Source organism: Mandrillus leucophaeus, unplaced genomic scaffold (genome assembly GCF_000951045.1).
Source record: "Mandrillus leucophaeus isolate KB7577 unplaced genomic scaffold, Mleu.le_1.0 Scaffold546, whole genome shotgun sequence".
NCBI lineage: Eukaryota > Metazoa > Chordata > Mammalia > Primates > Cercopithecidae > Mandrillus > Mandrillus leucophaeus.
Genome location: NW_012105875.1, coordinates 826,745 through 848,285, shown reverse-complemented (window position 1 = coordinate 848,285; position 21,541 = coordinate 826,745). Strand labels below are relative to the sequence as shown.

Below are 21,541 nucleotides of genomic sequence, written 5' to 3'. Positions count from 1 at the left end.
GTTCATGCAGCATAATACATTAATATTTGTATGTTGAGTCATAAATTATATTTGCATTCCAGAAATAAATGTTTGGTCATTGAGTATAATCCTTTTAATATACTGCTGAATTTTGCTGGTATTTTATGGTAGAGTCTGCATCAGTATTCATACGGGATGTTGGTCTATAATTTTCATGCAATGTCTTTTTCTGGTTTGGTACCATGGTAATCCTGGCCTCAAAGAAGGAACTAGGAAGTGTTCCCTCCTCTTGCATTTTTGGGAAGAGGTTGAGGAGTTATGGTGCTAAATGTTCCTTAAACGTTTGGAATACTTCTAAGTAAAATAAGGGTTACTAAAAATAAAAATAAATTTTTTTTTTAAATAGAAGAATTAACCAGTGAAGCCACCTGGTTTTGGCCTTTTTTTGTTGGGAGGCTCTGGGTTACTGATTAAATCTCCTTACTAGTTAAGGATCTACTCAGATTTTCTGTCTTTGTGATTCATTTTTGGTAGGGTATATGTTTTAAGGGATTTGTCTATTTCATCTAGGTGGTACAATTTGTTGGCTTACAATTGCAGATAGTGCTCTATTATAATCATTTTTCTCTAAAATTTGCAGTAATGTTCACATTTTTGTGTGTAAATTTTGTTTCTTGAGGCTTCTCTATTTTTTAGTCAATCTAACTATAGGTTTCTCAAGTTTCTTAATCTTCTGGAATAACCAACTCTCAGTATGGTTAATTTTCTGTTTTTCTATTCTCCATTTGTCATTGCATTAATCAGCATTACTTCTTTCCTTCTACTAGCTTTCTGGTTCAAATTCTTTGCCCTTTTGTAGTTCATGAATATAAAATTAGGTCGTGAATTTAAGATATTTCTGTCTTTAATATAAGCATTTACAGGTACAAATTTCCCACCTACTACTGCTTTTATCTCATCTGATAAATTTTGGCACATTGTTTTTATTTTCAATGGTCTCCATATATTTTCTAATTTCCCTTCTAATTTACTCTGACATATAGGTTAAGAATGTGTTTAGTCTCCACATACTTGTGAATTTTCACTTTTCTTGCTGCTATCATTTCTAGTTTTTGTGGTCTAGATTGTAATTTAAAAAAGTATTTTATTGTATTAAAATTTATTAACACTTGATTCATGGCCCAATATATAGCTATCCTGGAGAATATTCCATGTGCAAATGAGAAAATGTATATTCTGTTGTTGTTGTGTGGGTTATTCCATATATGTGTTTTAGGTCAATTTTGTGTATAATGTTCTTCAAATCCTCTATTTCCTTACTTGTTTGTTTGTTTGTTTTTTCTTACTTATCTTTGGTCTGGTTATTTGAAAGTGAGGTATGAAGTGTCCTAGTACAGTTGACCCTTAGTATATGTGGGGGATTGGTTCCAAGAACCCTGGTATATCACAAAGTTGTAGAGTGTCTCACTTCGGGATGAAATGCTAAACAATTGATTTACAGCCTTGTTGCCACCACCCAGACCACTAGGTGGCCCATTACACAAGATAACCATTGCAACCAGATAATACTGACCTGCATGCCCTACCAGTCATGTGCTTTGCCCAGCCCAGCCTTCAAACCCTATTCCTGATGTTAATTCCCACACTTTGCCAAATAAACAATCCTATGAGCTCTTTGAAAGGAGTCAGGAGATTCTCTCTTGTGCTGCCTCCCTTATGTCCTGGCATAAGCTCCAACGAAAGCTTGTCTGGGAAAACCCTTTCAGCCTCATTTCAATTTCTGTTGCAGAGAGCCCAGGAACCTGTGGTTGGTGGCATATTCTTTGTGGATTTGTCTAGGATCATGGGACATGGGGGAGGGCCTTTCTCTCCCTGAGGGGGAGACATGTGAGCTGACAGGACTGCTGGACAAGATTTCTTCACAATTGAAAATCACCTGACTGAACTTTTGATTCTGTGTTACCACAACAGGTGGCTTTCTCCAGCCTCATGGACCTCCTTGCCTCTGCCTCTGCTGTAGAGAGCCGAAAGCCAGAGGATCATGACCAACTCAGCACTCCAGTAAGGCTATATGATCAAACAGCACACTGTTTATCATGAATGCATGATGTGAGTAAACTCACATCTGCGCCTGCCGCCAGAAGGTTTGTTGGGTTCAAACACTCCCTGGTGCTGTGCTCCTTGAGGTTATCTACTGGAACATCTGGAGACTACTGTTCAGAGAATGCAGTCGTACAGGCCTGCACCAAGTCAAGCAGCTGACTGACAACCACCTCCTTCTCCCTATCTCCTTTGCTAAATAAATACAAAGGGATCTAGAAGCTCATGGCCCTGGTTCACTAGAAGCAAGGAGCCTCCTGACCCCTTCTTCCAAATATACTCTTTTGTCTTTATCTTTATTCCCGTGTTTGTCCTCCTTTGTTCAGTCCAAGAGGGATTGGGACCGCCTCGCCCTACCAGCCAATGATTTTCTTTCTTTTTGAGACAGGGTCTCACTCTGTCACCCAGGCTAGAGTGCAGTGATGTGATCTTAGCTCACTGCAACCTCTGCCTCCCAGGCTCAAATGATCCTCCCTCCTCAGCCTCCTAAGTAGCTGATACTACAGGCATGTGCCATCATGCCCGGCTAATTTTTGTATTTTTTAGAGACAGGGTTTCCTCATGTTGCCCAGACTGGTCTTAAACTCCTACACTCAAGCAATCTGCCCGCCTTGGCCTCTCATGCTGGGATTGCAGGCATGAGCCACAATGCCCAGTCAATCCCTTCCCTTTTTTCTCTCTTTTCCTCTTCCTACCTTTTTTCTCACTCAGGGTGCTTTGCCTCTCCTTTCCTAATCCTTACTGGCTTGTGTTGCCTGAATAGACATCCATGAGGAATGGGTGGAAAGTTTCCCTGTCTTACTGATCCAAGTCACCTGAATAGATATCCATGCAGGATGAATTGAAACGGTTGACTTTGCAGGCCTGATCAACCTGGCAAGCAGTGGGAGGGACTGCACCCCTCCCCTGGACTAAGTTCATTCGGGTTCCAGTCCCAAGAAAAATCTCTCTCCCTCTCTTTTCCTCTCTCTAGAACCCTGGCCCTTGATCCTGTAACTTTATTCAAAACTCCGCACTACTCAGCACTTTGGGAGGATGAGGCAGGCGGATCACGAGGTCAGGAGATTGAGACCATCCTGGCTAACATAGTGAAACCCCATCTCTACTAAAAAATACAAAAAATTAGCTGGGCTTGGTGGTGGGTACCTGTAGTCCCTACTACTCGGGTGGCTGATGCAGGAGAATGGCCTGAACCCGGAAGGCAGAGCTTGCAGTGAGCCAAGATTGCACCACTGTGCTCCAGCCTGGGCGTAGAGTGAGACTCCATCTCAAACAAAACAAAACAAAACAAAAACAAAAACAAAAAAACTCCTCACTACTTCACTTCTAATGTTCTACAGCCCTATAGGTGACTATAATCAACAGTAACTTGTTTCAAATCCAAAAAACAGATGTTCAATTTTTCCAACACAAATCATAAATGTTTCAGGTGATACACAAATTAAACTGATTTAATCAGCATACATTTATATACATTATATACATGTATCAAATTTCACACTCCACAAACATGTATAACTTATATGTCATTTAAAAATAATGATAAAATTATATCCAAATTCAAGCGTCTCTTGTAGCGCTTCCCACAGTCCTCACATTTGGATGGATTTTCTCCACTGTAGTCTCTTTGTTGATCTTTACAGTATGACCGGTGTACAAGCCTCTTTCCACAGTCTTCACATTTCGATGGTTTTCTTCGGCAGTGGAGTTTCTTATGATTCAAAATACTAGAAGCATGTCTAAAGCTCTTCCCACAGTTATCACAGTTATAAGATCTCTCTCCCGTGTGGGTTCTATGGTGGAAGTCAAGACCTGATTTACTAATGTAGCCCTTCCCACACTCCTCACATTTGTATGGCTTTTCTCCACTGTGGACTCGCTGATGGACCAAAAGATATGAGGACCATTTGAAGCTCTTCCCACATTCTTTACAATTATATGGTTTCTGTCCTATATGAATCATCTGATGCTTATGCAAATCTAGCCTATCAATGAAACCTCTTCCATACTTTTCAGATTTGTACAGTTTCTCTGCTGTGTGGACCATGCAATGCCTATTAAGACTTGACCTAAGACAGAAGCTCTTACCACATATTTCACATTTGAATGGCTTCTCCCCAGTATGAATTCTCTGATGTTTCTGAAGCTGGAAATTGTGCATGAAGGCCTTCCCACATTTCTCACAATTATAAGGTTTCTCTCTCATGTGTAATTTGCAATGAACTTTAAGTGCTGATCTACATCTGAAGCCTTTCCCACACTGCTCACATTTGAATGGTTTCTCTCCAGTGTGGACTCTCTGATGAGTTTGCAGACGTGAGCTCTGACTAAATTCCTTGCCACACACATCACACTTATAGCATTTCACTCCCATGTGGACTCTCTGATGAATATGAAGGGCTGAGATGTAACAGAAGCTTTTTCCACACTCATCACAGGTATGAGACTTCTCTCCTGAACATAACTGCTGAGGAAGATTAAAGATGGAAACATCATTGAAGGACTGTTTACACTTTCCACCCTGGGAAGGTTTTTCTCTTGTGTGAACTGTAGATAGTCTTTCCTCAATCTGGGAGGAGCCATCATCTTGTTCAAATAACTGAGAGTTATTTATGGTGGAATCTTGAGACCTGGTTAAGTCACTTGCAATTTGTTCCCAAATTTGCTTGCAGGAAAATTCTTCATGTGTTCCTGCTTCTGGAACAGTCTCCATTTCAGTTTGGATCTTGCCTATAAGGACACAGAATTAAGATATGTGGACAAGTAGGCCAGGCATGGTGGCTCACACCTGTAATTCCAGCACTTTGGGAGGCCGAGGCAGGTGGATCATGAGGTCAGGAGTTCGAGACCATCCTGGCCAACATGTTGAAGCCCCGTCTCTACTAAAAATACAAAAATTAGCCAGGCATGGTGGCATGCACCTGTAATCCCAGCTACTCAGGAGGCTGAGGCAGGAGAATTGCTTAAACCTGGGAGGCAGAGGTTGCAGTGAGCCAAGATCAGGCCATTGCACTCCAGCCTGGGCAACAGAGTGAGACTCTGCCTCAAAAAAAAAAAACCAAAAAACAGAAATAAACAAACAAAAAACACCAAACGAGACATGTGGACAAGTAAAGTCTTTGTTCAGTGTTTTCAAGACTTCACACTTAGGATGTGGGATTTAACTTTAATGAACATTCATTTTCTGTTTTCCAAACGCACCCTGGTTTCTGGTTTGCATTAGACCAATTTAGAACCACACCATGTCTCGTATGTAAAATTCTGGATAGAAATAAAATACTTGTTTAAAAAAATTAATATATACACTTCACTTATTGCTATTTCTAGTGAATTTTTTAGTGAGTCTAAAATGTTGTGTGGTAAATCATAAAGCTAAAATATTACATACGTAGTGAAATATGAATCCAAAGGAACTTTAAGGAGAAGCAATAACAGAATACATCGTTTATATATTTGTCTGTCACACGTCCTTACAAAGAAGTTAACCTAACTTGAAAGAGGCCAGGACGTTGTCAGCATCTGAGAGGTAATCTCTAGGATCTTGCAGTGTCATGCCTGAGGAGAGTCTCTTTGCTTGAAGGTAAAACCTGGGTAACTCTGGATAGTGAAACAATATTATTTAGGGTTGTGACTGGCCACTCCTTTGGCGCATGGCGGGTGGTACTCCTCACATCAGAAAGAACATCAGTGTGATTCATGGAGGGGCTTTACCTCACAGGGAATCAGTGAACCAGGAGACTAAATAACCACATGGGAATCAACCAACCAATTATGGCTATGTAATGGAGCCCCAATAATTACTCTGGATCCCAGCACTCAGGTAAGTTTCCCTGATTGGGAGTTATCTGTGTCTAAGTCACATGCTAATCCTGGCAATGTAACATACTCCACTCTACTGGGAGAATACAATAGAAAATAAGGATTTGGTACTTCCCTGGACTCTGTCTTATTTGGTTTCTCATCTTGGTTAACTATAATATGCATGTTTTCCCTGTAAGAATCAGTAACTATGAGGATAAAAGCATTCAGTGAATTCTAAGAGTCTTTCTAGCAAATTACTAAACATGAAGATAGTTTTGAAAAGCTGCCGAATGTTCACTTGATGTGAAGTGACAGCAGTCCTCTGTAAAATGTCCCACTAAACTTCACAGTTGGTTGAACTGTTCACAATGCTAAACACCAAACACCTCAGAGTGTTTAATATCTATACATTCAAAGTATTCCCCCACAATAATTTTACACATGTATAAAAACACTTAATCTTATTTTTCTGTTTTGATATGGACAGTAACTTGGTTGTATGAAAGAGTACAGGGACAGACAACTGTAGTTCTGAGGGGAATCTGAAAGGCTGTCCTTCCAGAGGTTCACAAAGGGGGATGCTCCTGAGCAGACAACCAAAGCTGTTAAGAATCACGTGGAATGAAAAGAAAGCCTATGATGTAAGCAGGTTTTATAACTTTTTATACTCAAGACTATGCCTCAATGAGCTGAAATAAAGTTAAAACCCACAATAAACATTTACAAAAAAAGAACTAGAATGAAAATTATTGCAGCATTATGACAAGCAGGAAAAATGTCATTACATGAATTGCTTACTAAAGCCACTCACACACATCTACACACATGAAAAATGTTTGTCTGGGTTACATTGAAAGGTGTGTTTCTTACTATGGCTCATGCTCACAAAATGTTTAGAACTTTGTCAGGATACTACCAAGTCCTGAATTAGGTAAATTTTTCCAACGGAAAGATAACTTCCAAATTTTTCCAATGGAAAGAATCTTGGAAAATATTAATTGGTAAGTATGTACCTGTCAGCACACAGTAGTACATGGATATATTTAATATGCTGTCACTTATAAATAAGCAGTCTCTAAAGAGAAGGGAGAGTATCCTTTGGGAGGTTTCTATTTTGAGAGCAGTTTCCCAATTCCTTTCAGGTCATAAAGTTCACCAGATGAAAATACAACACTCTATCTCTGTAAATATAAATAAAAATTTCTGTAAAATTTATATTCCTCTGTAAATATAAATAAAAATTTCTGTAAAATTAAATTTGTATAAAGATACAGAAATAGACACCACATTTTTTGAAGAAAAACATACAGAAATATAAGCAACATTCAGCTCACAGATATAAAGGATTTCTCACAGACATAAACATGGTCCTTAAGGAAAGTTCCAGGGTAAGCCCCATGGAAGGCATGTTTCTCAGTGTGGTCATGAAAATAATGCTTTAAAGTTTCCACGGGATGTGGGTCAACAGAACACACAGAAAACCAACCATGTCAAGAGAATCTAAGAAAGTCAAAATTGAACAAGCAGCCATACACAGACAAAAAAAAAAAAAAAACTGTCCTGCAACATACAGTCAGCCTCCATATCTGCTGGTTCAGCATACATGGATTCAACCAGCAGTGCATCAGAAGTATTTGGAAAAAAAAAAATTCCACAGAGTTCCACACAGCAAAACGTGAATTTCTCACATTGAGTCCTATACATTGAATCCATGTGAATAAAGCAACGGGTAGGCGTTGCATTTGGTGTTATACCTAATCTAGACATGACTTAAAGTATATGAGAGGATGTGCGTAGGGTATACACAAATACTTTACATGTAGAAGGGACTTGAGCATCCTTGGCTTTTGGTATCCACAAGGGGGCCCTGGAATAAAACCCCATGGTTACCAAGGCATGACTATATAACATTCACTCTGGTATATCTGTCACTTATTAGCTATCTCCATGATTCTTACAGACAGTCAAGGCCTCTCATCCATTAATTCATTCACAAGAATACCAAATATTTACAGATACCTGCCATGTACCAGGAGTATTCTAGGTGCTGAAGACGCAGTCATAAAGAAACAGATAAATACCTTCAGGAGACTACATTGTAAAGGGGAGAGGTGATCTATCTGTAGACAAAAATACATGAGACGCAACACATGCAGGCCAAGAAGAGTAAAGATAGGATAGTATTTTCAATAAGGTGCTTGGAGACAACCTCTCCTATGATATTAAAACTGAGCAGAGAGCTGCATAAACTAAAAGAGGGATCAGTAAGTTTTGTGGGGACAGTGTATTCCAATCAGAGAGAAGAGCAAGTGAGGGTTCAGAGGCAGAATCTTTTGTGGTAGAGAAAATAATCATTCCTGAAAGATGTTTACATCCAATCCTCGGAACCTATGAACATGTTACGTTCCACAGCAAGGGAGATTAAGATGTCATTGAGGTCACTAGCCAGCTAAGCAGAAAGTGGAAGGGTCATCCTGAATCATCCAGGATTGATGAATACTATCACAAGGGGCCTGAAAGGTGAAAGAGGAAGGCATAAGAAGAGTGGCAGAGGGAGCGTGACTATACTAGAATGGTCAGGGATGCAACATAGTTGCCTTTAAAGATGGAGGAAAGGAAATAAGGGTCAAGGAGTACAGACAGTGCCTAGAGACTGGTAAACCAAAATGAAGTCTTCTCCCCATGAACATCCAGAAAGGAACAAAGCCCTAAGACAGCTTGATTTTTGCCCAGTGAGATGTGACAGACTTCAGGCCTACAGAAGAGAAAGATAAGTGTTTCTTGTTCAATCTGCTGAGTTTTACATCACAGGCCACAACAGGCAATATGACGTCCTTGGCAGGATAGAGAAACAGCAGGGAGGACAATGTGCCTGGAAAAGATGGAGCAAGTGGGAGAGGACAGGAGATGCAGTCACGCAGTGTGGGATGAAGAGCAGATCACAGGGTCTACAAAAGCCACTTAAAGAGGTTGTAACACTAATAAAAACAAGAAGCCAGAAAGGCTTTTGAGCTGAGTAATGGCAATGTGACTTCCATTTCCTAAGGATCACTTTCGCTAGCGTGAGAACAGATGGCACGGTGGGAAGGGTTGGAGCAGGGGCATCAGCAGGAGGAGGTTGTAATAATCCAGGAAACAGGTTCGGCCATTTACCCCAAAATGCTGGAAATGGGCATGGACAGAACTAAAACAGACAGAAATAACATGCAGCAACACACAACTGCTTGGTTCTTACCAGAAGTCCCTTCTCTTTGGCTTGCTGTCTCCATCACCCAAAACTTTTCTTCCCTTAGGAAGTGGAAAGTATCTCCATGGAATGGTTGATGCCCCGTGAACAGGCAAAGTAACATGCTTAATCCCAACACGTTCAAAGTAATATCATGTTGGTGCAAACGTAATTGCGGTGTACCATTACTTCCAATGACAAAAACCACAATTACTTTTGCACCAACCTAATAGCTAGGCAAAATTTACTGGAAATGTAGGTTCTCACTGCACACTCAAACTTGAAAACCCTAGGATACAAAACCATTCCTGGGGTCTGACATTCCATTACAGAGGGTGCCTGTCCTCACCCACTGAGAGCAGGTTCCTGAAGTTCTCCAGCATCACATCTCGATACAGCTTCCTCTGGGCAGGGTCCAGCAGCTCCAGCTCCTCCTCAGTGAAGACCACAGCCACGTCCTTGAAGGTCACTGCCTCCTACAACATCAAGCAGATGTCACCTCGATCTTATAGCCAAGGACTATTGGTAGACAGCAGCATTGCACTGGCACAAGGGACAAGTGTAAAGTTGTTCTGGATCTTGAGACACAGGTCAGCTTACAGATTTACGACTTATTCTGTTTGTGTCCTGACAATGACTGATTTTCCTGAGCTCCACCAGAAATGCAATGATGAAAATGAGGCTGAGGCAGGAGAATCACTTGAAACTGGGAAGCAGAGGGTGCAGTGAGCCAAGATTGTACCACTGCACTCCAACCTGGGCAACAAGAGCAAAACTCTGTCTCAAAAACAAACAGACAAAAAAGAATAGAAAGAAAATGAGGTCCTATATTTTTACTTTGTGCGCTCATTGAGTCTAGTTATAAGTAACCCTCTAAAACTCTAAATGCTGCATCCTGGGCTTCATATATATGTATATAAGTTTCAATTAATCTTGCCTATTGCTCCAGCAACATTTAGTAATTCAGTCCCAACCTGGTTTGATAACAGTCATTGTTCTCTCTCATATTTTAACCCCGGATGCGATCACATTTCTTTACTATTTGCCCAACAAACAAGTTTTAGGTAACTGGGCAATTTTCAGTATTACCTTAGATTGACTCTGCCCACCTTCTTGCTCATAGCTCTCAATAATAACCATAGAATGTGCTACAAATGCAATGTACGTGTCCTTCCTAGGGAAGATAACATCTCAAGTGAGGGAGGAACTTCCCAGTAAGCTATATTGCCCCTGAGGCACATAATCCAGGACACGTTGCCTCTTGGGGTGCCTCGGCTGAGCTGCAAATGGGGCGCTTGCAATTCAGACTCTACCCACTCCAAGCAGCTTTCTTGAGCCTTGGGGGACTGGCTCACAGGGAACTGCAGGCTTTTGTTCTCCCTTGCTGCCTACCTGTAAGCAATAAATCTGCTTTATGTAATTAGTCATGTATTGAGTGTACTCTTCTACTGAACTCATGTACATTGGTAACCCGTGAACCTGCTCCACAGAATTGGCACAGCAGGGTCTGGTCCGACAGAACCATGCATTAGCAAAGGGGGAGCATAATGCCCCCCAGCTTGTGGTCCAGGGCAGTAATGGCAGCTTGGGGGCACAGGAGCTGGAAAGAAGCTGCATGATTTATGGGAAAAAACAGAGTGATAAGTGGGACACAGGTCACCCCTCTATAGATGTGAGCTGGCTGCATGGATTCAGAAAGAGAGGATGGCAAATGAAAACAGGGGAGCATGGCGTGTAATATACTGACTGTGGGGCTTTTAAGTAATCGCATATTCCTGGGGCCAGAGGGCTCTGGAAGTGGGTGAAGTGGGTTATCAGAAAGTCTCTGAGGCAGCTAAGAAGAAGGGAGCCAGTAAGCATGATGTGGGCCTTCGAGAAAGAGAGACTCACGATCTGCAGGACAGGTATAGGTAATATCATAAGGACATGCTATTTTGGCTATCCCGGATTGTTGGTGAGGGACGACAGATTTTTCTATCCCAAAAAGAACAGCACAATTAGGGATGGAGCCCGGTCTCCGGGTCTTCACCATTCCTATCAAGGTAAGAGGGAAGGCCGGGTGCGGTGGCTCATGCCTGTAATCCTGGCACTTTGGGAGGCTGAGGCGGGTGGATCACCTGAGGTCGGGAGTTTGAGACGAGCCTGACCAACATGGAGAAACCCCATCTCTACTAAAAATACAAAATTAACCTGGCATGGTCGCACATGCCTGTAATCCCAGCTACTCGGGAGGCTGAGGCAGCAGAATCGCTTGAACTCAGGAGGCGGAGGTTGCAGTGAGCTGAGATCGCGCCACTGCACTCCAGCCTGGGTAACAAGAGTGAAACTCTGCCTCAAAAAAAAAAAAAAAAGAGGGAAAAAGAGAGGGAGGAATTCAAATACTAATATTTCTTAGGGGAAAAATGAAACTAATGACATCAAAGCTTTTAGGAAGAACTCAGTGACTCATGACGCCTGTCTGCTTGTGGTGCTTATGTTTGGGGGTGAATCCTTTGGGCTACTTCAGGTGTCAGTGATTGTGGTTCCCACTGCTGAGTGTATTAGAAGCGGTGGCATTTGGGCTGTTCAGACACAGATATCACCGCTGCCTCAGAGGATATGTGTCCTTGCATGTAATTTTTGAACCATAACAGTGGGGCATATCCACTCCTGCCTACCACCTAAGCCACCCAAGCCCCGGTGGGTTCAGCAAAAGCACTGCTGCATGCTTAGTGGAGAACAAGACATACTTCATTAATTCAGGAATTACTTGCCACAGAGAAAAATGTTACACCAACCAGGTCAAAATGTAACTAACAGCCTACTTTTTTAGCTGGTCAGACAGACCTCCAGGGCATGGAGAGGAACAGCCGACTATGGAAGGCTGAATGCCAGTGTCACATGGATGGGAAGCCAAACAAATATCCCAGATACAGGCAAGCAAAAAGTCTTAACCGTGTCAGCACCCACTAATGGAATGGAGACTCATCAGCCGATAGGCCTTTGGGTACTGCAGAAAGCACATAACTCACTTGGTGTTCATTTAGCCCCATAGACACTGAGTGGCAAAGCCATCAACTTTGAATGGGACCCTTTGTAGTAGCAGGCCTTGGAAGCCATTCAACTAGCCAAGGCCCAGACATGCCTTTACACCTTCAGAACATGCTAGTCCAATGAAGGTACAAGGTCCATAATCTGCATGTGTACTGACTAGAGTCTGTGAAAACAAAACGTTGACACTGAGGTGCACCAGTCTCTGAAATTTTGGATATGTTGCCTAAGGCAGCCACAAGGGATGCTTGTATAAATGGCAATTCTTTGCTTGCTATTGGGCACTGATGGGGACAGTGCATCTTATCGCTGGAGTACACATGTGACATAAACTGCCCATTCTCACCTGGGCCCTTATTCACCCTACACATAAAGTTGGGCAGGCTCCCTTTGATAAGTGGTAAAGCTCTACTATCATAGGCAAATGGTACATTCGGCTGGGTGCGGTGGCTCACTCCTGTAATTCCAGCACTTTGGGAGGCCAAGGCGGACGATCACCTCAGGTCAGGAGTTCAAGACCAGCCTGGCCAACATGGTGAAACCCCACCTCTAGTGAAAATACAAAAATCAGCCAGGTGTGGTGGTGGGCGCCTGTAATCCCAGCTACTGGGGAGGCTGAGGCAGGAGAATCGCTTGAACCCAAGAGGCGGAGGTTGCAGTGAGCCAAGATCACACCACTGCACTCCAGCCTGGGCAACTGAACGAGACTCCTTCTCAGAAAAAAAAAAAAAAAAAAAAAGGGAAATGGTACATTTAAGATCAGACCCAGGAGGCTGTATGAACAAATGGCTAGCTTAACAGCAGAGACCAAATGACCCATAAGGGGGGTTCTGGCACCTCCTGGGGCTACCTGGGGCCCCAGATTCAGATGTGCCTACTGATGGTACAGTATGGTTTACAGACAGCTCTGTGAAACAACAAGGAGACAGGCTCCACTGGGCTGTGACCAGCATCTGGCCAGTGAATGGCTATCTTAAGGCTGAGACTGAACATGGCCCTTTTGCCTGATGGACCAAACTACATGCAGTGGTGACTGCAATGCAGGCAACTGCTACTACCATATCTTGCTACATTTTCATGAACTCTGGGCTGTTGTCAGCAGTCCAGCCATCTGGTCAGGAGTATGGCTACTGACTGGGTACACTGTGTGTGGACAAAAAACATGGCAATAGCTTGCTGCCTAGGAGGGATAAATACATGTCACTCATGAACACTGGGACTACCACAGCTGTCCTTGAGAAGAACTGATATTGTGTTTTTGAACACCTCATGGAATTTCACTCTGACCAAGGAATATCCTTCATTGACCATGCAAAACAATGGGCGCTCTCTCATGAAATATGATGAACTCGGCATGCACCCTGTCACCTGCAGGCCAATGGAGCTACTGAACCATAGAACAGGTGGCTCATAAAATCACTGAAAGGCCGGGCATGGTTAGCCCACGCCTGTAATCCCAGCACTTTGGGAGGCCGAGACGGGCGGATCACGAGGTCAGGAGATCGAGACCATCCTGGCTAACACGGTGAAACTCCATCTCCACTAAAAACACAAAAAATTAGCCGGGCGTAGTGGCGGGCACCTGTAGTCCAGCTACTCGGGAGGCTGAGGCAGGAGAATGGCGTGAACCCAGGAGGCGGAGCTTGCAGTGAGCTGAGATCCGGCCACTGCACTCCAGCCTGGGCGACAGAGCGAGACTCCAACTCAAAAAAATAAATACAAATAAAATAAAATAAAATCACTGAAGGGACAGACATTCCCATGGCCTGCTAGTAGGACAGTACTCCTGTCTGACTAGGGTAACATGGACACTACACTCTGCACACCAGTCCCAAGGAAACAACTCACTGCCACGTGTGCTTAGAAATACTGAGCTTGGTGGAAGCGGAGGTGGAGGCAGACATGGCAGCAGCCTGATTAGGCTGTGCCTCTGAGACCCCAATCTCAGTGTTCTCATCCATTCTTTTTCCTTTTAGAGTACACATTCTGGTATGCTTCACGATTCAGGTCACCACAGTACCAGACAAAGCTCTCCCTGACTCTCATCTGGAGGCAATGCTTCCCTGGAAATCCCAGACTTCTGTGGGATCTCAGAGGGTTGAAGGATGAGACCATGGAACACCAGGGTGTTAGGATCCCTCTAATGGTGCTGAAGATTACTGAGCTTTCCATTTGGGTGGGTGTCACTAGCAGGCATGTCTTTTTGTACAGGACTTGGGCTCCTTTCCTGACTGAACAACTGAGGCACGAAGGTCTGGGCCAAGCAACCAGGGGAATGGATGTCTGCAGTGGTAGTAGCCTCAGGGCAGGGACAGACAGACTGGGTCGCTGCACCACCTCAGCCCTCCGCCTATCCAACATCTGTCAATCTGTTGTTTCCACAAGGATGTGGTGGCAGAGCACAGCACACTCAGGTTCTCCCAAGCTGTGGCCACTTCAGGTCACCTGATCTGCTTTGGATTTGTTCTGTCACCAACCACAGTGACCCTCCGGTCTTGACTATGGTAAACCACACCAGCATTGGTCACATCACAGTGTCCGCCAACAGAACCCAAGCCCTGGCTTACCAAGTGAGGACCTGGCACCTGCCACATGAGAGCGAGCTGGAGGTGCCCTATGGTAACTGGTACATGGCAGCACAATCACACAACCTAAACAAACAAAGCCATAGTGGGCTGGTGCTTTGCTGCACCACACTCATTTGACTACTTGGATGAGAGGTGTCCCACTGATGATAACGAAAGAGAAAAAGGAAGTGGCTGGGCTGGTGGCTCACACCTGTATTCCCAGCACTTTGGGAGGCCGAGGCGGGCAGATCACCTGAGGTCGGGAGTTTAGACCAGGCTGACCAACATGGAGAAACCCCGTCTCCACTAAAAATACAAAATTAGCTGGGCATGGTGGTGCATGCCTATAATCCCAGCTACTTGAGGCTTGAACCTGGGAGGCGGAGGTTGTGGTGAGCCGAGATCACGCCATTGCACTCCAGCCTGGGCCACAAGAGCAAAACTCCATCTCAAAAAAAAAAAAAAAGAAAATAAAGAAGCACCTGGCACAGAAGAAATCCTCAAATGCCTGTTGTTCTCCTTGAGTCTTTCCAAGACTGAGAAAAACACATGACAGCATGAGTAGTGAGATGAAATTTGAACAGCAAGAGAGGCACGCCATACTCACGTCGCATGTGATCATTTTCCCGCCTACTTCAGGGAATTTGCAGAGTCCTCAGTTACGCAGTTCGAGCAGAAAGAATTGTGCCTGGAACGTGCCATGGAAGGCAGAGAGAGAGAGACATGAAAGGGTGGCCAGGGATGCTGCCCAACAATATGGATGTGAATTAGCACATGAATGCTTACAGCAGCGTTATTCATACTAACCCAAAATTGCACACAACAAAGAGGCCCTTGTATGGGTAAATAGAGAAATCTTGGCATATCCATACAACAAAATCTTATTTAGAATGTAAAGGAATGAAATACTGACTCATGTTACAACATACATGAAGCTTGGAAACATTATGTCAAGTGAAAGAAGTCAGTCATGGATTCTATGATTCCATTCAGATGAAATGTCCAGAATAGGCAAATGTATATATGGAGAAAGTAGATTAGTGGTTGAGGCAGATTTGAGGTGAGAAGGAAGTTTAAATTAAATGAGCATGAAGAGTCCAACTGGGGGATGTAAAAGATCTAAACTGAACTACAATGATAGTTACTCCACAAAGTTCTTAAAGGTCACTGAATTGTACACCTGAAATGGATGAATGCTATGATATGTAAAATACACTGGAGTTGGAAAAAATAATTGTAATCTATATATCATTAAAATAAATAAGGTTGGATTCTGAATCCATATTGATAGAATATTTATAGTTCAACAAATGAATGAATCAATGAAGGAGAAATGGAAACTCCTATTTACAGCAGACTGTCCACTAATAATATATTTCCCTATGAGAAACTTTATAATAATTTTTTAAAAAGTAACATTACAGTGGACAAATCTGAAAGACATGATCTTGTCTAAGCCAACACAGTTGAAAAGCCAACGAAGGGACAAATGAATATCATTTGACCCTGTTATGTTCCATTGAAAAGGATACCTTAACACTTTTGTGGTATCTTCACCAATAATGGAGAATCTAAAGGTGAAATATATCAGACAAGCTAAAAATGAATGTCTTTCTCCCAAACAACTTGCCTATACTCTTCAAACAACAATGCACATAAAAGACAAAGGATGTGGAATCCTTCCAGACTAAAGACAACTATGGAAATGTGACAGCTAAAGATGATACACAAAATTGAACTTTGGGGATAGAGATGGAGAGTGGGGAAGGGGGCAGTTATAAAAAGTTCAAATGAAAAACTGAACAAATTTAAATATGGAACTGCAGATTAGATTACATGGTGTTAGATAATATGCTATCCAATACTATGTAAAAAATAACGCTATAGTATTAGTAGTCTTTTAACAGATCTGATAAATTACAGATAACAATATTATTTAATATAATATCTACTATCATCTAGCATGTTATATGAAATGCTACACCAGCCCTTCTTAAATGCCTCTTAACAAGACATCCCACGATTACCCAAGTATGTGGGCTTCCTTGCTGCAGAAAGTTACAATCAGCTGTCTCTAGTTGCAAGTATGTTCCTGGTGGTATTTGGCTGATGGACATGAACAAAGCAAACAAGAAAAATGTAAACACTTGGCAAATTTGGCTAAAGAGTACATGAGCAAAACTCCATCACACTCCCCCCAAAAAGAAGAGTACATGAGAATTTCTTATACTGTTTTGCAACTTTTCTATAGCTCTAAAATAATATCAAATGTTTTGAAATATCAGGAAACAATCATAGGAATAATAACAATGAGATTAATAAGAATGACCATGACACAACTTGAAAGCTTACTAGTGAATTCTCTCTTGGTGGTGTCTGGAAGTTTCCATAGTTAAACAGATAAGGGGAACACATTTATAATATTAGAATTTTGTTAGAATGTTTACAAATAAAATATAAATAATAATTTTGATCAAAAAGAAAGGCTACAAAGAAATGCATTCAAAACATAACATTTACTGTCTTTATATCCTGGATTCAAGGGGACTTAAAAATTTTTTTCTATTCCAATTTCTGTAGTTTCTGAATGCTCCATAATAAAATGGCTCCACAACAATATGAAATATTAGTTAAAAAGTGAATGAAATTCTAGCACTTCGGGAGGCCAAGGCGGGTGGATCACCTGAGGTCAGGAGTTCGAGACCAGCCTGGCCAACATGGTAAAACTCCATCTCTACTAAAAATACAAAAAAATTTAGCTGGGCGTGGTGGCGGGCGCGTGTAATCCCAGCTACTTGGGAGGCTAAGGCAGGAGAATCGCTCAACCTGGGAGACGGAGGTTGCAATGAGCCAAGATCACGCCACTGCACTTCAGCCTGGGGGACAGCAAGATTCCCTCTCAAAAAAATAAAAAAAGAAAAAGAAAAAGAAAGAAAGAAAATAGTAGATAAGACTAAAAAAAAAAAGGCCAAAAACAAACAAAAACTCCTACAGAAGTCCAAGCCCCTAAGCCTTGCCTCAAGGTGCCTTCAGTCAAGTCCTAACGTATGTTCTCCACCTGTTCCTAGCTAGTTTCTCTGCCTCAGTGAGAATGCATTCAAGAGACGATCAACTCAGGCTGACCTGGACTGCCTAGGTTTCAACTCCTGCTCCACCTGTGTCTCACGCCCATCTTTAAAATTAAAAAGGCTGTACCTCTCCACAGTGCCACTGTGGAGATCATGTATTTTGGGGTATAAAGTATTTGGAATAAAGTTACCAATTAAGGCTTAATTATTATCGACACCCATGCCCGAGGGACAAATCCTACACCCTCTTGGTTGAGGTAAGCATCTCTGTCAAAGCAAAAAGCCAAAGATCACTCACGTAGAGGTTTGCCCTCAGTAGCCAAGAAGTCCCCTTCCTGCTGCTCTTTTAGAAAGGTCGGGCTCGGGGAAAACATAGCTGTGAAACACCCTGACCGTTCTGCGGTCCCCCATAAAAGCTAAATGCTCCCCTCGCTTTCCTAAAAAGAAGTCAGAAGGCGTCAGGGATCGTCCAGCGTCCTGTAGGGATCAGGGAGAAGGGTCGGGGCCCCGGCAGCTGGAGCTCTGACCCCATCCGGGGACCTGACAGGCTTCGTGGGAAATTAACAATAGACCATCAGACAACGAGGGACAGGGACTGCTTTTAAGGCTCTCATTTGTGTTACCTCTTTCAGGTCCCAAAACGGTTCTGAAAAGTCGCGTTACAAAACAAACAAACAACAACAACAACAACAAAAACAGCAATGGAAGATAAACGGACATTAAGTGACACTCCACGCCACACTGAAAGAGGCCGCAGATGTAGGAAGGAGGGAGGCGGACTGAGCGAGGTCAAAGCAGGGCACACAGGGTCGCGCCAATCCCACTCCCTGAGACGCTAGCACAGACCCCCGAGGCCATAAGGCTCAGCGGACCGGAGCGGCAATCCCCGCCCTCGCCCCTCCAAACCTCTGCTCTCCGCCCAGGCTTCTTTTCTCCTGAATCGATCATTGGGTGGTTGCGAGCCTCGAGCAAAGGAGACTCGTTCGGAAGGACTCGCAAGACATGGAAATAACTCAAACTACTATGGTAAGTGAAATAGCGACGTCACAGTTGGGGACCGGAAGTGCTCGAGCCTCCACAGAGCGTCTGGACTCCACTTCCCAGAATCCCCCGGACTCGCCCGTCTGAGACAAAGGGCCCGCGACTCAAACAGAGCATCTGGACTCTTGTCACTCTAACTCTGCAGCAAGCTTTCCTGAAGTGGAGTTGGAGATAGCATCTCAGTAAATGTCCTTTACCCACTACTTATTGAGGACACACCCTGTTGACTGGTGCGTGCAGTCTCCATTCCAAACCCCTATTGCCATTCCTGTCGCTTCCATAAAGCCTAAGAAATCAAATATTTTCTTTCTCTGCCTTCATCTAGCTAAAAATTTTCATGGGACACAATTCTGGGAAGTGAGACATTAGGAGAAGTGAGCTGTCCTCTCCTGACAAGAGATGTGGTTGGCAGGCTGTGAGGAGAGGAGGAGTTACAAGAGTAAAAAGGTAATCATCTCAGTGGACTGTAGGTATTGGCGAGGTTCTAATGTTACTGATGCTAGCTTGCTGGTGGGACCGAGGTGGAAATACAAGTCAAAGTTGTTGGAAAGTAGTGCTGCAAATTATTATGGAGGAATATTTGCTAGAAGATGACAAGATCTAAGATATGACCATGGGAGAGGAGAGAGTATCCGTTGATATTTCACATGAATTTTAGGTGGATTTTTTAATTTCTGAGAAAAATGTTACTGTCATTAAGGATTGCATTGAATCTATAGATATAGATATTGACATCCTTGCAATATGAAGTCGCCCAATCCATTAATAATGGATATATCTCCATTTATTTGTGCCTTCTTTAATTTTTTTTTTTCGAGACAGTGTCTCACTCTGTCGCCATGGATACCAGCTTAACTTCAATCACGTGCAAAATACTACTCATTCACAGCTTCTCCCTCTCCCCACTTTGTACAACTGATGTCATATATTATGTCTATACATATTGTCTACCCATTCACTAGATTTATCTCTCAAGTTTGAAGGACAGTTTGGGTGAATGTTGAATTCTCAATAGACGTGTGTGTGTGTATGTGTGTGTATGTGTTTTTAGCAAAGAATATATCATCTCGTCTCAGATGTTTGCTGAGAAATCTGCTGACATTGTTAAAGATGTCTTCGTGCATAACAAGTGACTTTGGACTTGCTGCTGTCAAATTTTTCATTTGTCTTTGGTTTCTAACGATTTTTTAATAATATGCCTCCGTTGGGTCTCTTTGTGTTTATCTTACTTGGAATGCATTGAACTTCTTGGATTTACAGAATAATGTGTTTTTCTTATTTGAGAAGTTTTCAGCTTTTATTTCTGTAAATAAGCTCTCTTGGCTTTCTCTCTATCCAGGACACCTATAATGCACATAAGGTCCTTTAGGCTTTGTTTACTTTTAATCACTTCATTTCTTTTTGCTGCTGTGACACAGTAATTCATAGGACTTGTCTTCATGTTCACTCATTCTGAAGGTAATGTAGTAGGAGTAGGGGTCATGATACACTTATCTGTGGCTTCAGAGCCTGCTCAAACCCAATCATATATATACCACTTACAAATGGGATACCAATGTGCGCATAAAATTTAAAGACAAGGAATGACCAACAGCACCCAATTCACGATGGAAAGCTTGGCACACATGCTAATTTGGTAGGTCATGGTTAAGTGCTCTGTCTCTTCTAAGACCACTAGCAAAATCATAAGCTGCTTTTCCAAAGAAGAGTAAGTAGGCTGGGGTTGGTGGCTCATACCTGTACTCATTGCTTTGTGAGGCTGAAGAACAAGGATCTCTTGATGCCAGGAGTTTGAGACCAGCCTGGGCAACAAAGCAAGGCCCTGTCTCTACCAAAAAGAAAAAGAGTAAGTATACGTAGAGGATGACTGGGCTTTGCTACAAAATCCCATCCATTTGTGGTTTGATTCATCAAATGTGACCAGTTGATGGCTCCAAACGTCATTCTGTATCACTGATATTTCAATTACTTTTGGAAATCCTGGTCCATAGTGTCCTAGGGGTAGAGAAACTTACATGGCAGCTAGGACACATTACACAGTCTTATCGTATCTTAGTCGAGGCAAAATGTTTTGGGGTCAGACAAAAAAGGCAGAGTAGCATATCCCAGTGAGGAATAAGTAGCATCCAGTAGCCAAGGAGGGCCCCTAGACATTGTGACACTTTGGTTGTAGGAATACCATATGCTTCTTGCCCTGTACATTAGAAGGGATATCTCAATAGTACCACATCAATGAACCTATGGAAATTTTACCAAAATGGAAGGCCCATGAATATTTATAGGATTTATTCTTTCTTTCTGTCATGCATGTGTCTTACTAATATGCCTAGTAGTTCCTACTTTCTCTTCACCATGTCTGATCATCGTATCAATGTGCCATTTGACAATGAAGATTCAGTCATTGCCCAAAAGAGTGATTATTTCTCCTTTTATGGACTCAATCACAGGTTTATGGCCATGGTTTCCTGTGGAAAACTCTGAAATGTATCAGGGCCCATACTCATCTAACATTGGCCTCCCATTTATATAAGTGAATGTGGATTTGTAAACTGGACATGTCTTGGAATTGATTTGAGAGCTGTGACAATGTTAGGTGGTTGCAGTTAGAGTTCTCTTCCCCTGCAATAGAACTCTTCTGCCAATACAAACCCAGTGACAGTGTCATAGATTTCCCATCAATTTATTTACTATGATGAACAAGGTGAAGTTCAGCCCTGCAAAGTGATTGACCTCATCTTCTTCTTTCC

At 42.6% G+C, this 21,541-nt stretch overlaps 1 protein-coding gene across 2 annotated transcripts; it reads right to left on the bottom strand.

Annotated features, from left to right (window-relative positions):
* Positions 1-3,484: 3,484 nt before the first annotated feature.
* Positions 3,485-18,733, bottom strand: ZNF222 (zinc finger protein 222). Of its 2 annotated transcripts, XM_011997730.1 has the most exons (4): positions 18,660-18,733; positions 9,440-9,564; positions 9,098-9,192; positions 3,485-4,791 (listed from the first exon to the last, which is right to left on the bottom strand). In XM_011997730.1, exons 1-4 carry the CDS (start codon positions 18,699-18,701, stop codon positions 3,581-3,583), a joined length of 1,473 nt encoding a protein of 490 aa, XP_011853120.1. In that variant the 5' UTR covers positions 18,702-18,733; the 3' UTR covers positions 3,485-3,580. The 2 variants fall into 2 exon arrangements, with proteins under 2 accessions (XP_011853120.1, XP_011853121.1); XM_011997731.1 differs by lacking the exon at positions 18,660-18,733 and adding an exon at positions 5,075-5,078 and having other exon boundaries at positions 3,485-4,793; positions 9,101-9,731.
* Between the last annotated feature and the right edge of the window lie 2,808 nt (positions 18,734-21,541).

Coding starts and splice junctions, on each gene's coding strand:
- ZNF222 (XM_011997730.1), bottom strand. CDS start 18,701: ATGATCGATTCAGGAGAAAAGAAGCCTGGGCGGAGAGCAGAG. Junction 9,565..18,659: donor AGCCTGGGCGGAGAGCAGAG/GTTTGGAGGGGC, acceptor TTGATGTTGTAG/GAGGCAGTGACCTTCAAGGA. Junction 4,792..9,097: donor CCAAAGAGAAGGGACTTCTG/GTAAGAACCAAG, acceptor GTGTCCTTATAG/GCAAGATCCAAACTGAAATG.